Source organism: Scomber japonicus, chromosome 14, assembly GCF_027409825.1.
Source record: "Scomber japonicus isolate fScoJap1 chromosome 14, fScoJap1.pri, whole genome shotgun sequence".
NCBI lineage: Eukaryota > Metazoa > Chordata > Actinopteri > Scombriformes > Scombridae > Scomber > Scomber japonicus.
The window spans coordinates 15,456,070-15,472,228 of NC_070591.1; the positions used below are offsets into that span (position 1 = coordinate 15,456,070).

At 39.2% G+C, this 16,159-nt stretch overlaps 1 protein-coding gene across 2 annotated transcripts in view; it reads right to left on the minus strand.

The window, feature by feature from the left end:
• LOC128372425 (SH3 and PX domain-containing protein 2A-like) overlaps nt 1-16,159 on the minus strand; it is a 46,186-nt gene that overhangs the window by 26,670 nt on the left and 3,357 nt on the right. For both annotated transcript variants that reach the window (XM_053332467.1, XM_053332468.1), the window contains exons 2-5: nt 14,304-14,379; nt 13,301-13,377; nt 12,369-12,460; nt 5,877-5,908 (exon numbers count right to left, since the gene is read on the minus strand). In XM_053332467.1, the coding sequence (XP_053188442.1) occupies nt 5,877-5,908; nt 12,369-12,460; nt 13,301-13,377; nt 14,304-14,379 (277 nt within the window). The remainder of the gene's footprint in view (nt 1-5,876; nt 5,909-12,368; nt 12,461-13,300; nt 13,378-14,303; nt 14,380-16,159) is intronic.

The window sequence follows — 16,159 nt, forward strand, 5'->3', positions numbered from 1 at the left end:
CTGTGGGTCTGAAGTTAATTTCACTGTTGATCACGTGATTGAGAGGGGACCGGGAAAAAATCAACGGGAGCAGGCGGGAGTGGGAATCATAGTACATTCTTTATTATGTATATTGCAATTGCAAATTTATTTATATTGGAGTCATAATGCAATGTGCATAATGCAAAATTTTTATTATCTGTATTATCTGTCTCCTCTGTCAGCAATGGCTGGTTACTTGTTGCTGGTTGGTTGCAGGCTGTCACGTGACGTGACCTGCATACCCGTCATTATGGGCTAATTCAACGTGCTGGATATCGTCAGGAACTAGACAAGACCGGGAGTCACTCTTCTGGGAGTGGGGCAGGACAAAACATTTTTTCAAATCCGTCACGGGGCGCGCTGGAGGTCGAGTGGTTAGGACACATGCCACATACGCAGTGGACCCTGGCTGGAGTTTTTAAAAACTTTTTGGAAATGGGAAACTAGTGGTTGAAAACAGAAAACTAGTGGTCTTCTGCAACAAAGTCCAAAGTCCACTTTTAGAAAGTTAGGGTTAAACCATCCACCCAGCCTGTCACCTCTGAATGAGCAAATTTGTAAACTTATGGAGATATCATCTGAAATACATTTCCAGGTCATAATTACTATGGCCACTTGATGACACCTGTCACTCAGATGTAACTATGGGCCTGATTTACTGAGATCCCAAATAAAGGGTACTAAATTGCATGTGCAGTGCAATAGATTGTGTGTTTCGTTTGCGCGTTTTGTGGGTGATCTACTAAGAATAACTGCGTAAATGAAAACAGGTGCAACAGGGTGCAGACAGCAGTATTTAAATGAGTAATAAATATATTGAGTTATAACAAAAACAAATATTACCAGAAAAATCCACATACGGGAGAGTATTTGTGACAAAGTCGATGCTGTTTGTAAAACCAAAAATATTCCACTCCAAAATTATTAACACGGGTGGAAAAACTCCTGTACGTATTCTGTCATTGTGCCTCTGTCTCCTCCTCTCCACAGTAACAGAAGTCATCTGTGCACAGTGCGCAGCTGGTTAATACCTGCCCTTCATAAAAATTACCTTCAGGTTTGGAAAATCACAATGGGTGTGCTAAATAACATATTTACATAAACTCCTCCCTGTATTTTGCACACTGGGGTTAAAACGCCCCACATTACATATTCTTTATGGTAAATGTAATAAATGGACAGCGCGTACTATCTCGCACATTTGAAAGATGCAAACCTCAGTGCGCCACGTTAGTAGATCAGCTTGCATGGTTTTTGCAGGTGATGTCAAGTTTGCACACATTTTTACACATGCAAACCTTTAGTAAGTCAGGCCCTATATGCTGTTTTTGGCCGACTGATATTACAACCTATTTTACTACCCATTTTTCTTGGGAGGACAGACTCCCCCATAAGGTACCTTTAACTTCAGTAGTTGCCATTGCACCAGGTGATGCTGATACACTTGGTTTTGAATCAGTGGCAAACTGTTAAAAAGTATTCACTTATTTATCAGTGCATGTAACAATTGTTACATGTTGGATTGTGTTGTTGGACGTGTTATGCTACTGGAGGCTAGCCTCAAGCAGACATGAGGAGCTGGATACAGTGGTCTGGTAAAGTTATTTCTAACTTCACACCCCAGGATTGTTTTTCACTTTCAAACTTGTGGTCTTCTGCCCCAACCGACATGACATCAATTGAGGCAATGTTCTGTATCAGATTAAGCACAGCTCCTTTTGGAGACACAAAAGGCTTTAAAAACTGTTTTCATATATAGTAATAGCAATAACAGTAGCATTACTCCCAAAAATATACTTAGGGCCTGATTTACTAAAAATGTGCGTGTGTAAAAACGTGTGCAAGCTGATCCACCAACGTGGTGCACTGAGGGTTGCGTCTTTCAGATGTGCAAGAAAATATGCACTGTCCATTTAGTAGGTTTTTGTCATAATAAATATGCAATATGGGGCGTTTTTTTAACCCAGTGTGCAAAATACAGGGAGGACAAAAATGCAAATATGTTATTTAGCACACGCATTGTGATTTACCAAACTCAAAGCTAATTTTGCTGACGATAACTGCGTCTGTAAATAATGTTTGGAGGGCATGTATCAACCGACTGCTGTTAAGAGGACATGGAGGCACAATGACAGAATATGCAGAGATCTGACTTTTTCCACCCGTATTAATATTTTTCGAGTAGAATATTTTTGGTTTTACTAACAGCATTGACTTTATCACAAATACTCTCTCATATGACAGGTTTTATGTTTTTTTTTTTTTTTGCTATACCTCAATATGTTTGTTAACCTCTTCCACTAGAACCTCTAATGCCATGGGATCAATTTTCATTTTGCGCTTGCAGGCTTTCTGTTCGTCCAAACTCTATTAAGACATGCAACACCCTCATTTAAATACTGCTGTCTGCACCTGTTGTCATTTGCACTGTCATTCTTAGTAGAGCACCAGCCAAACGCATGCTAACAATCTGTTGCACTGCACACGCAATTTAGTACCCTTCATTTGGGATCTCAGTAAATCAGGCCCTTGGTGTAGTACATGTTAAATCAGTGGAGTTCCCACTGAACCAAATCAGAGGGTTTTAAAACCAGTCTTCAACTTCATCTGGTGCTCCTGTAGAAACTCTGACAGACACCTTCAACACTTGACACCTCGTATGTAAAGAGAAAGCAAGTGTATCAAAGATCATAACTTATTGCTAAGACTTTAGTGACACCCTGTTGAAAATGACCAAAACTGTATTCATTCATTTAATTTCTGATCACATTCAACTTAAGAACTTTTTTCTTTCTGGCTTGAACATGGTGTTTTGAGCAAGAAGCTTAAGTGCTGCCTCCAGGGTGGGAGCATTTCCAGGTTGGACTCCACTGTGACAAATGGTCACTTATCAGAAACAGAGCAGTCTGTATTGGATCTGCTCCATGATGTAGGGGGTAGAGTTTCAACACTGCCAGTGTTGACGTTCTGCTTTGACTGTACGGTAACTTTATAGCTATGATAAAGTGGACAGCAATATTCCCAACTTTGGCAACATTTACTAAAAAAGCAAAAGCCACATTTGATTTAAATCTGGTTTAACTCACAAAATGAATCTTTCTGCTACTACATCATTGTGTAACAGCCCAAAAAAGCAAGAATTTGCTATTCAATCGCTATTCATTGAGAATGAAGCTGCTGAAACACAGCACGGCTGTTAAAGTGATTTCAGAGCACTCATTTGCTCTAATGATTTCCTATGCCAGTTTAAAATCTTATCCATCTGCAAACACAAACAAACACACAGACCTCCTGACCCACCCACCATCTAACTCAGTTAACCCTTTGGCTCCCACCAGGCATGCACACACAACACACATGCATACACACATACAGTATGAAAACACCCACATGCAACCTCATGCACACAAACACACACACTTTAAGCCCCCAGAGACTTGCAGCTCAAATAAAGACAGCAAGTCTGCACACATTTATTTAACCTTAATTTAACCAGGAAGTCCCTTAAGATTAAATTCTCTTTTTCAGGGAAAAAACGCTCTCCCTCACTCCATGCGCAACACTGAAATGGTTTCCACTTGCCACGTAAACCTCCTCTCCTCTCCATCTGCTTTTCACATGCACTACACCCCCGAGCGCTCCGTTTCTTTCTCTCTCCTACTCAATTTCTTACTGTCTTCTGCATCTCACTTTTTCAACTGCACATTAAATACAGATTATCACTAATGCTTTAAAGATGATCAAACACTCCTGATCCAGAACATCCTAAAAAAGTATGTGTTTATTTAGAAGAAAAACTTGTAAGCAGTGGTTGACACTAAAATCCTAATTTTTTTTCTTCTTTTTTTAACCATGAAACAGTTCACCCCTTATCTATGCATGCTAGTATTAAGTATTAAAGAGATATTTCCTTTAGGGTTTGGTTTTGGACAACTCCACTATAGTATATGTCAGACAGAAGATTGCTGTATTACTGTATTTCTTTGAACTTTATGTAGACAGTGGCCTGGCTATGATGCTGAGTCAATAATGTAGACAACTTCAAGCTCATAGCGCTCTTGAAGTGGGAATCTCAGTTGGGAGATAATAATAGAAATATCAGACAAAATCCTACTGAAAACATTCGAGTGATGAAATTCTTTTAAGTGGTCTCCATCATCTTGTAACTGCCCTCCAAAAACAAGACATATCTCCAATCAAGAGCACTAATGGGGGAGTTTGAGTGAGACAAAGAAGCAAGAAAGTCATGATGGTGATGATAATGATGACAACATAATCATAAAGACAGAGGTTATGATGAGACCAACAGTGATCAATCTCAGCTGTTCAGATAGTCTAGGATTTCCTCTGCTTGCCAGGTAAATAGAGTTCCTTGTCGGACCTCTAACCGCTTGCAGTTTTGTGGCGAAGGGCCACATTCTCCTATTTAGGGCAGGGGCTCAGTAAACTCTTATGGGAGACCAGTACCATGTAATTATGGAAACCATAAGATGCAGCTACAGCACAAATTCACCACAGACTCAGTTCACTTTATCTGCTGTCCCGCTTTAAAAGAGAAAGATCAATCTTTCATCTGCGTTAACCACTAATGCCCAGCATGGGGGCTACAGTGAAGGTTTGGGGATCAAGTATGGAGGGCTTGTAGAGTATGTGCTCCGTGATGACTGTGGACAATAAATTATCATGAGCACCAGACATTAAGCATGTTATTATTGTTTTCATTAGCATAATTGAATAATGTATTGCAAGCAGAAATATGTTTACATCTTAGAAACTACAAAACTGATAATTACACTAATTATCATCAAACCATATTCAGAGTGAAACAGCAACTGTGCATGAAAACGAAAAGGACTATACAGTATGACAAACTTTCCAGGCAGCTGATATGACTATAACTGGAAACCAATCTAATATCTTGCACAGGCTGAATGTAGGCTACTTGACACACACACAGCTGAAATAAGACCATTTTTCCATTTCGCTATGTAGCTGGAATTCCCTGTTACGTAAAGCCTCAATACCATGGAACACATAATGAAATTAAGTTGGGGTCTTATTTCGTTTGGTGGCAACTCCGGCACAGCTTTTACTCAAAATGGGTCGCCCACAGAAAATTAACTTTCAGGTCAGACTTCAGTCAGACTTTCATTGCCAAACTATGGCATACACAACTGCGGGATGGCCACAGCAACTTTGCATCTGATTGCAAGACTAATATGTAATTTAGTAATGCATGTGGGTATTCTAAGACTGCATGCATGCAAGTACACGCACACAGACACAAATACACAACACTTGCACAGCTGTTCACTAAACCCCTCATACTTTTCCTGCTGCCTCCTACGCCTGTATCCCCATGCTCAGCTGAGTCACTCAGTCTTTCTGTCTGCCTTGCACTCACACACACACACACACACACACACACACACACACACACACACACACACACATATACACACACATACACACACATACAGATAAATTAAACACACACACATACACACACACACACACAAAGTCACTCCAACAGCCAACCCTGGCAGAGCAAATACAAAGCATGGAGGCACAAACAGGTGCTACCTCCCACATGAGATTTTTAACCATTTCATCCTAATACTAATAATAAAAATAGATTAATACTAATCTTGTGACAGGATGTGTGTTTGAAGAACAAAAAGCCAACATGAAAACTGATGAAAACTGATGTCATTTGTACCTAACAGCTAACAAGCCATCATAATTTTACTGAAGTGTTAGAAAATACAGCAAAGACACAATACAAATAGATAGAGCATAGAATAACTATATGTCTGATTCTACCAACTGAGGTTAACAAAATTAAAGATCCTTACCTGATTTGCGTTTGCCGGAGCCACTGCACTCTCTGGAAAAGAAGCAACACCAGAAAGGCATGGTCAGTATGACTGTGTGTATGTTTATGTTAGTGAGTGCATGTGCAAGAGAGGTCAGTGCATTAATATAGCTTGATTAATCCAGTACAGCTGAATCTCTGACTGGGACCATCCAAATGCCGTTGGCACACAAGTACCAGCCAAACCCTCGTGGAGAATGCACGCAGAACATGACCTACTAGTGAGGGGAGGGACGCAGGGTGGGCTACAACATACAGTATGGGTGTGTGGAGAACCACAGTAAGTATGTTAAGGACAGAAACAAAGCAACTAATCAAATCAGTTAGTCAATATACTGCTGTGTGTGTATGTATATCTGTTAAAATTGTAGAAATGGTGGTAACACAGCTGCCCCTGTTCAACAGAACAGCATTTATTTAGTTGACAACAGTATCATATCCCTTGTAAATCCCATTCATTTTTAGATGTGAATGCATCTTTCTTTTCCAAAGCACTGAAGACTGAATGGATGAGCATTAGCTTCAATGAACCCGCTCTGTGCTTTGACATTCATTGGGGTCACAAAGTCACAAAATTTTAAGGAACCACTGATTTAGAAGCATACACATTTGTTGTGGACTGGAATGATGAGTGCAGGATAAATACACTAAATTAACTGATTAAAATGATGTCAGTTCAGTGCGGGGGCTCATGCTTCATTTGCTGTACTGCAGGTAGATAAATGATCATACTTATCCAATTTGATATACAATAGAAATTTATTTGAAAGCGTGCAGGCGATTGAGTGGTTAAGAGCGCATGCCACATTAACAGCAGACCCCGGTTCGAGTCCCGGCCGGCGGATCTTTGCTGCATGTCACACCCCCCTCTCTCCCGTGATTTACTGTCAATAAAGATGTCTATGCTGGGAAAAAAATCTTTAAAAAAAAATATAGTATAGTATATGTAGATGTGCATGTGGTTTGTTTAGGAAATGTTGGTCCACTGCAGATCCTCATTTAGTTAACTGAGCTGCAGAGAGAGCACACCGAGGAGAAGCTGAGGTTTGACGTAGATGGGAACAGACACCTGGCTCCCAGGAGAGGCCAGCAGCAGGACTGGAGCCATGGCCAGTTATGGATATGAGTGCATGTTTGGAGAAACCTTGTCCAACATTTGCCAGGTTATAGCCTTTTTGTCAACTCTTTCTGTTTCACTGATTCTGGTTAAAAACATGAGAATTTTAACTATTTCTGTGATTGCTAGTTTGATGTTAAAGGGCATGTTTTCTGTGGATTTCATTAGACATTAATTCAGTAACATTAGGATTCGAATCTGTAAAACTGAAGTATGTCAGTGCCTCTCAAGCATCATGAAATGATTACCCTACTGTACTTCAAGCAAAGCAACACTTCTTGCTTAACAAACATTCACATTGTTTTAACAATAACTGTATTCCTCTGTTACTTTAGATGAAGTCATTCTTGGCAAGAGGTTTCTCTGTTTCCAGATGCATGAACAAATGAGACAGATCAGTTATGAGACTTTTTCAATCACACAGCTAAAACCATGCAACTCAATTCAGCTTCATTAAAAACACAAAATATATACTTACTTAATTTTGACAGAAAATTCAACTATGAGTACACTATTAAATTTGATTGTGACACGGTAAAAACAATGTTTATATTGGATTTTCAGCAGTGGTCATGCTGTGGAAAAACAACTGCTATATGAATTTCATAACTTTCTATAGTATATGATGGACAGAAACAATATAATGTTGAATGCTTGTGCTGAGCCAAGTTTAGAGTTTATTAAAAAATAAGTGCAGTCTAAGCAGATGATGCACCAAGCATCACTCTAAACAACTTAAAACCAAAACAACTCACACATCATAGGCTACTGTGTGTTCACAGATTCTACTTTTCATAGAAAAGTGAGCAATGAGTGATGGCAGCATTTCTTTATGCAATGTAGCATAAACTTAAGGATAAATTATTATATGTTTACAGTGATATTTCAGGTACTGTTCAAATTGACATAATGTGTGAAGCATTTCTGAAGTATTACTGCATATGATGCTCTCTGTGTTTATTTTGCAAAAATATGCTAGGGTGGAGATGAAACCGAGGGAGGCACTATAGAGGGTTGGGGAGAAATGATGGGGATGAAGTAGATGCTTGACCTGCCTTGCTCGTTGGTGACCCTTAGCACAGAGCTGGAATAATATTCCTCCCAAAAGGAGATTGAGCACACAACTCTCTGGCTCTGTGCACTTTCTTCTCATCACCAGTAAAACGTAATAGATGTGAGGAAGGTAAAGGGAGAAAAAATATCTCCAAACACTATTAAATGTTTAGGACACTGCTGTTTTTTTAGGCGTAAAGTTTAACCTTTAGTTAACAATGGAGTCACAGAAGTTATGAGATAGACTTAACAATTCATACAGTTTTGATTTCATCATGTACACACCCATGCCTGGAGATGCACACACACTGTACAGTGCAGCAGCTGATTAAAAACCCAAGCCCGTGAGAGTTCATCCTAAGCTTGAGTTGAGAATAACCATCTGTCTGCATATAACTGCAGCTCACTCTTTGTAGGTGGGCCTATTAGAAATGGAATGTGTGAGATATTAGTCCTTTGCTCACATTTCTCAGCCAAGCCAGAGGACAGAAATGTTTGCCTTGCTCCAAGTCTACATTACACAGACACTCCTGCCTGAGGTTGACCTAAGATTAACCTCTGTGAGAGTAACCTCCAGCTCAGGGGTCAACGGGTCGACGCCAATGAGCAGGAAATCATTACGATAGAGTAGAGATCTGGTTTGCACACAAAAAGGGTGCAGTAGGAGCTTTAGTGTATGTGTCCTTAAGAAAGGTAATGAAACTGCTTATACACAAAAGCAGGCACACACACACACTCACACACACTAGCACAGTAAAATCATGCATACTGGTCTACATCACCAGCAAAGCTTGGTCATGATTTCACAGTGATGTAAGGGGGGAAAAAATGCTAGTTTGATCACGTCAGCCACTAATAACTTCTTGTGCGGAAACACTGATATAAAATTAACTCATGGCTGTAAAAGAAAAATACTTTAAAATAAAAAAACAAAGAAAAAACTTTACAACCACTATACTTATAGAATTTAATCTGCATAACTGTCTGCTTTTATTAACACAGTGTGGAAACAAAAATCAGTTCACAAAACCTTTGTTTTAAAAACCTTTGGGTTAAGGTTAGAATTCAGGTTGGGCATGCAGTGATTATAATTACATATGTGTTAACTAATAGTAAGCTAATTTAATGTAATGTCTTCCTAAGGGACAAAAACATGTATGTCCAGTCAACAGTAGCTGTACCACCATGTATGCACATCTGTAGGAATACATTATGACCACAAGTTTTATACCAAAAGCATGTTCATATGTTCTGAATCAAGGCAACAGAATAGCAAAAGAAGGGAAACTTCTTTTCTTCATTGATGCCCTGTCATCTTGTCACAGCCAGCTTTCATCTGATCTTTACAGACAGTCTTCAATGAACTAACCCTTTGAATGCTAGATTTACTGTTTGTAGTGAAGAGATTTCATTCTGACGAAAATGCATCTTGCATGATGTAAATGTCCGTCATGTGAATATGTCACAGGAACAACTCAGTCCTTGACCCCTTTGAGTAAGAAAGATGGTGTTTAGATCTCCAAAATCAGACAGCAAGGAGATTATTCCCTGCATACTGGTTATATTTATCTTCAGCTGCACAGCCTTTGCTGTCATGGCATGCTAGGTCATTCATGTACTCTAAACCTTTGATGATGCGATGTCTGAAGTTGCTGACAGGATCCTTGACATCACATTGCAATTGTTTCCTTTTCTTACTATTCAGTAAAATTTAGAATTTAACTCACACTCCTGATTCCTGGTATCAAGACTACTGGATGGGCAGCAGTTAACAAGGAATCCAGTAATGTGGGACGTATGAAAGTACTGTTGACAATCTACATCAGGGCACTTACATCCTTTTCATTTCTAATCAAAGCTATGGTGGACAAGAAGTTGCTGTCTGGCAAGGGCTAATATCCATGCAGGTATTCATCAAGGTCATGTGAAATTGAGTCAAAACATAACTAAGCGATGTCCTTCTGCTGGCTGAACATGTGTACAGGAAGTACAGTCCAGGAGGTACTGATATTTTAAGTTCAGTCAGTTCAGTAGGGCTAAATTTTACTCTGTGAGATAAGGTCTTCATCTTCAGTTTTTTACATGCTGAGCTTGTATACTGCCCACTGGACCACATATGCAGAGTCCAGATGTGGATTTGACTGCAGTGAAGTTCAACCAACCAACCTTCAGACTAATAAGAAGTTTAAATATCATTGCATATATACTGAAAATACATAGAAAGTTGAGAAACTTGAGATTTGTCCATATAATGAGTACAATGACATTTAAAACTGAGATGGTGCTGTGAAGAAGGTGGATATATGGATATGGTTATTGGATTTATTCATAGTCCCCTTGCCCTTGAAAAAAAAATTTAAAACTGCCCTTGACCAAGGAACTGGCCTATAACTGGAGCTGGTCCCCTGGCGATGTGCTGCAGCTCTTCCTAAATAGTTTAGATGTATCAAATGCAGAGGACAAATTTCACCATGGGCATTAATAAAGTGTAACTTACTTTTTACCATTCACTAAAAATACAATACAAAGGGATGTCACATTGCTGACAGGGCAATAAAATATATTTTTCAGTCAACAAGCAATGACATGGGCTGGCATCTCAACTTTGTACACAAGTTACTTTTTTTTTGCATTCAGTAACTTTAAAAAGGGACAGCATTATCTAAATGAACATTGATCATTACTTTATAATGCATGTCTGTGACTAGAAGTTAGCCTCACTTTGTTTTAAATTAGTCACTATGGACAAAATAAGTTCAAAATAACTGACACACGTCAAAGTGTCAAAGTGTGAGAGAATTATTTAGCTACACTATTTTGATACAAACATTTCAACATCAGAGATTACAAGAGAAGATGTTCTGTCATCCCAACACTCTCTATAGCTTTCCACATTGTATAGATAAAATACACAGTTTTATGAACAGTGTATATTTATTCATTTACTGTGCTACAAAAATCTATTTATACATATATTCAGAAATCTATAAAGTCCAATCAAGACATTAAAACAAGTTGGATATGTTTTTTGTTGATGGCTGTGTGTGTTTTGTGTTTATCTATCTTCACCATTATTATGACTGCTGTTTATCCTCATATCAATGTGATGTGAAACATCAATAATATAAATAATATAAATAAACATTTTACAAATGTCAAGCCTACTATATGGCTCCCTCTTGTGATGGAGCAACATCACATCCATTTATTTTTGCATTTTTTTAAATCTGCGAAGGAACATCTATTGACCACTAGATGGCAGAAGTAGACGAGAGCTCAGACAACAACAGTGCCTTTCTGCTGGTGCTGCTACACCAGTGACTACAGGGAAGGACGACAGTAAAATGATCATGTCAAAGAATATGTCACTGATTGTCTCATGGTATCGCTCACTATTTAAACTGCTTCCCAATTACTTCCAATCATTCATCATCATCTTTTTCACAAAAAATAATGAAAAAGCTCTCTGGTTCAGGGAAAATATAACTTGTTACTTTCCGAAAATAATGTTGGAACAGATCCCACAGTAGAGAACTGGGTGGCTTTTACACCCCCACATCTCAATTTAAGCTGCACTGAACCGTGTCAGAGACTGGAGGACGACCTCACTTTGAAGTGGGATTAACATGTCAGAGGTGGTGGGCCTGGTTGTTGCAGAGAGACCTCTCAAGAGGTTACCCAACCACTTTTTCTCTTAGAATGTGTTGGGACAGTGTGCCAACTATATTCAGCATTTGATGAGGTTATATTCACATAAGCCTATTAGTAAAAACACACAATACTGAGATACTGGTCGGTAAAATAGCAACTTAACAAACCTACCCTGAACATAAATCAAAGGGAAAAAATACAACTTCAGCTAAAGTAAACTTGCACCCATTCAAAATAGTGAGTCTGTTTTTACTTCCACTCTGACTTTGATCTGAGTAAGACAAATGACTAGACTGAGAGCCATGTCTGCCCTGAGACTTGAACTCAGCCACACTCGCATAACACCACTGATCCTTACGCATTTGTTCTGGGATCAGGTGTCACCTCCCAGAAATCATTATTAATAAAACACAGTGCCTCCCAACCCACATCAATCAATCATCTCTGAGACTCAGCAAAGCCTCTGGATCAAGATGGGTCAGCATGGGTGAAAGGCAGAAACCACAGCTGCTGGAACTCTAACAAACACACACAGTGGTACTTAACCCACCAGAGGGTAGTGTTTGGTATCTAACAGTTCACGTAACAGAGATGATGCTAATGCTCAATGATAGCTTATGATTTATAAAGTATAAAGTGATAGTTACTCACTCTGTGGGAGGGTTCAGGTCCTCTGCATTGGTTTCAAAGAACTTAAGAACCTCCTCACTTTGGGAAAGGTGGGTGGGAAGCTTCAACAGAGCCTGTAACAAAGGCAAAAATATTTACAGTAGAAGGTCACACGTTTTCAAAAGTGCTGTATGGTTTAAAAGGCAATGAGTAACAAGCTCACAACACTTTGTCATTGTACAGTCAGTCAGATGAGAAGACCAGACGGAGATGTGGAGGGTGTGGAAGGGAAGGAAGAAGGATCTGAGCCCAGAGTGAAGGTTAAAACAAAGGAAAACACACAGGGGTGATATAGAATAACAACCGTCTGTCTCAGCTGCATAGAGGTATTCAAAATCAGATGTTTGAGCCCACTGCACACGAATCAATCCATATAGAAACAATATTAATAGGAAATATTTTTCTTCTGGAGAGACAGGCTTGTTTTTAAGCATCCTGCCTTCACAGCAAATCTAGTTTAGTTCTTTTAAATGAAAACTGCTGCCACACTTGGCAACACACCTGCCCCACATTCCCTTCTCTGCCATAATGAATATAAGGGAGTCAGGTAGCCATCTGCACACTGCAGTTTAAGTCTGCTGATTCATTCTTGCTTTCTGGATTATGCTTTACCCCCTATGCCCCCATTTCCCTCGTTTCCTTTATAGGCTGCCTATTTACATTGGTGACAGGAAATGACCAGTGCAGATAGAGCAGTTGCTTTCCTGTTGAGGCTGGTGGGGGAGATAAATGCTGAAGCCTGCCTTCAAAATGTGGCAAATGTGCACAGGGAGAAGAGCACTTACATTGATAAAATGCTCTTTCAATCAACAATGTATGGTCAACCTTTAGTACATTAAATAAAAAAAGAGAGATTATGGATTCAGTTTTGTGAGAAAATAACACATACAATAGACATACAATCATTCTCTTACTTTGCAGTAGTTATCCAGGTGCTTCAGTCTTCTGACAGCTACATCCCTTATGTGACTTCTGCGAAACAGCACCTTTCCTGGGGGAAAACAAGGCACTGTCAGTTATGTGTATGACAATCATTTGTATGCATCTGCAAAAACATAGTAATCTAACACACTCATTAAAAAGGCCTGTTATTAGTTCTGCACTAACAAAAACACCAGCATTAAGTACAACTTCCTGGGACAGATAATATTTACACAAAGGGTGCATCGTTACCAAATAATTTATTAATATTTTGTCAGTAAGATGTCCAGCAGTATAAAGTGTTTCTCTGTATTTTATGGAGCTCATTGTCATAATTATCTATGATATACTCAAGAAAAAAGTAGCAAACAGTGAATACATGGTTTGAATATTTAATAATACAAGCATATTTCTAAACAGAAGAACTCCTTAACTTGTTTTAGGCCACGTATTAATGAAAGTGATTGTAAAAAGTTACATAAAGTTACTACTAATCCTCACTCTAGAACGCAGACTGCCAATATCAGCATCCAAACACTGACCAGTGAAAAAGTGTGTGTTGTTTGTTGTGTGTAGGAGAATCCAGTTCACCTCACGGTGGGCTTACAGAGAGATCAAAACAGCACTAGCCAGACTTGAACAGTACAGCTTGTCTAACAAAGGATCTCTTCACTGCCCTCCTCTGCTCTGACCTACAATGAGTTGATCAGATTAGACAAATCCCTCTCTGCTAGCCTCCTACTTGCATAGCAGACAACACATTGATTTTGCTTGAGTGGAATATTTTAGTTAAAAACAATACAACATGGTAGATCATGCTAAGGAGTATGTAGGAGTAACAATCATTGGTTGTGCATGAAAATATCTGAAGGCCCTTTTTTTACTTGTACTTTCTTTACTTGTATCTTCTTTAACTTTGAACACTGTAGCCCTTTAGATAAAGGTACAATTGATTGACTGTTTAATGCAAGCTATGATACAATGTTTGTTTATCACCTGGCAAAAAAGGAATTATCCTCTTTTTGGGGTCCTTCTGGCCACCGTCAATTGGGAATTTGTCAAGGATTCGCATCTGAAAAAGTGGAGGAAAGAGCAAACATGAGTTGTGCAGCAAAACTTCTTTTTAAAATCACCCCCTTTGAATTGCTAATCTAACGCTTTAAGCAATTCGATAGGACAAAGATAAAAGCCAAAATATTATTATTCTATTTGAGGTCTGACATAACAAGAACTGTCTTCAGTTAAAGTTCAAGTAAAGGAATCTGAGATGAGAATAGAGACAAAAAAAGTGGTTGCAAATACTCCAGGAACAGACAACCTCCTTGTTACGGTACATGAGTTCATTATGGAGTGTAATTACACATCGTCTGAAAAGCTACTGTGTCGTGCGACTACAAACAGAGTCACTTTGATCTCTGGGGCAGCAGACAAGGTTACATCACCCACACTTATCTGGAAAAACCTCAAAAGTAAGTTCCATTTAAGCAGCTTAAAAAGCCATCAAAGTAGATCATTAACACTTTGATGTGAGACCTCAAGCAAAAATGACACTTGGTATATATCTATCCATGATCGATCTACTGAGAGATAAAGGCTTAAACCGAAAAAATAAACAGAACACATGCTGTGTGAAGTCTTGATGATGACAGCATGTAACTATTTTCCTCTAAGTGTAGCAGTTTGTAATTGTTTCAGCATGTGTCTGTTCAGATGCATGTATGTGTGTGCATCTATCCCATGTGTACAAGGAACATGCTCTGTTGTATATGATGTATGAGCATATTTGGTTGCGTGCTGAAAAAACATGAATTGCAAATGCGTTAAGTATTTGTCTGCATGTGTTTGTATTACGGACAAGAGATTTTAGTTTCCTCTTTGAATAAATCAAAGTAATACCATGAATGCATATGTGAGCTTCCTACAGTAACAGCAAGCTCAAAACACAGACGTGGCCCCGTTCTGCTTTGCCTTGTTCCAGATGTGCTTGGTAAAACAGCAAAGGCTGTGAGCGTCAGGCTTAAGCACACTCAACTGAGAGGAGGAGACTGGGAGACTAGTCTCGGTCTAGACCGAGCCAAAAAGAACCAGGTGGACAAACAGAAACCAGCTTGGAGGGTAAAGTTGGATCCACTCTGTCTGGGCCTGTAGGAGTTGTTTGTAGGACTTCTCTAGTAAGAGGTGGTTTGGTTTCTCTTCTTGTGGTTCTTTCTTTTCTGTACTCATCTGCTGCCTCCACTAAGTCTTTACATTTCTCTCAGGGCATGGTGTTTCTCCCTTGCTTCGAAATATAGACAGCTAACAAGAGATGGTTTTCTTTGAGGACAGCCACTGTTATTGCGCTTTAAGGGCAAAGTAAAATAGAGTATAAAGCACAGCCCTGGTTAACCACACCTACCTAAATGGGCAGAAATGGACACAAACATATCACAGTAATATTCCTGGTCTTACTAAGATTAGATTTTATTGCGTCTTACACAGAAAAGGCAAGACAGCAAATATGTATGCAAACCAGACTGTATTTCTTTTGGACACTATGGCAATAACATCATTTTACAGCCAGAGCTATAATTTAAAAAAAATCGTTTTTGTAACATTGGCAATTTTATTGTTTGTCTGAAACACCAAGCTGCACACTCATCAGCTTCCCAGCTGCCTGTAGCAGTATACTCCCTCTAAGATGGGAGTGTTCACTCAGTACCTTTGGAAACAACCACAGATGACACAGAGACCTCTCATCCAGAAGCAATGACGACATCATCCCCCAGGACCTGCCTGGATACACTCACAGCTCTACAGGACAGGTGTGAAAGGCATTCCTATGGCAACAGCTGAACAACTTGGAGAAAAACTCC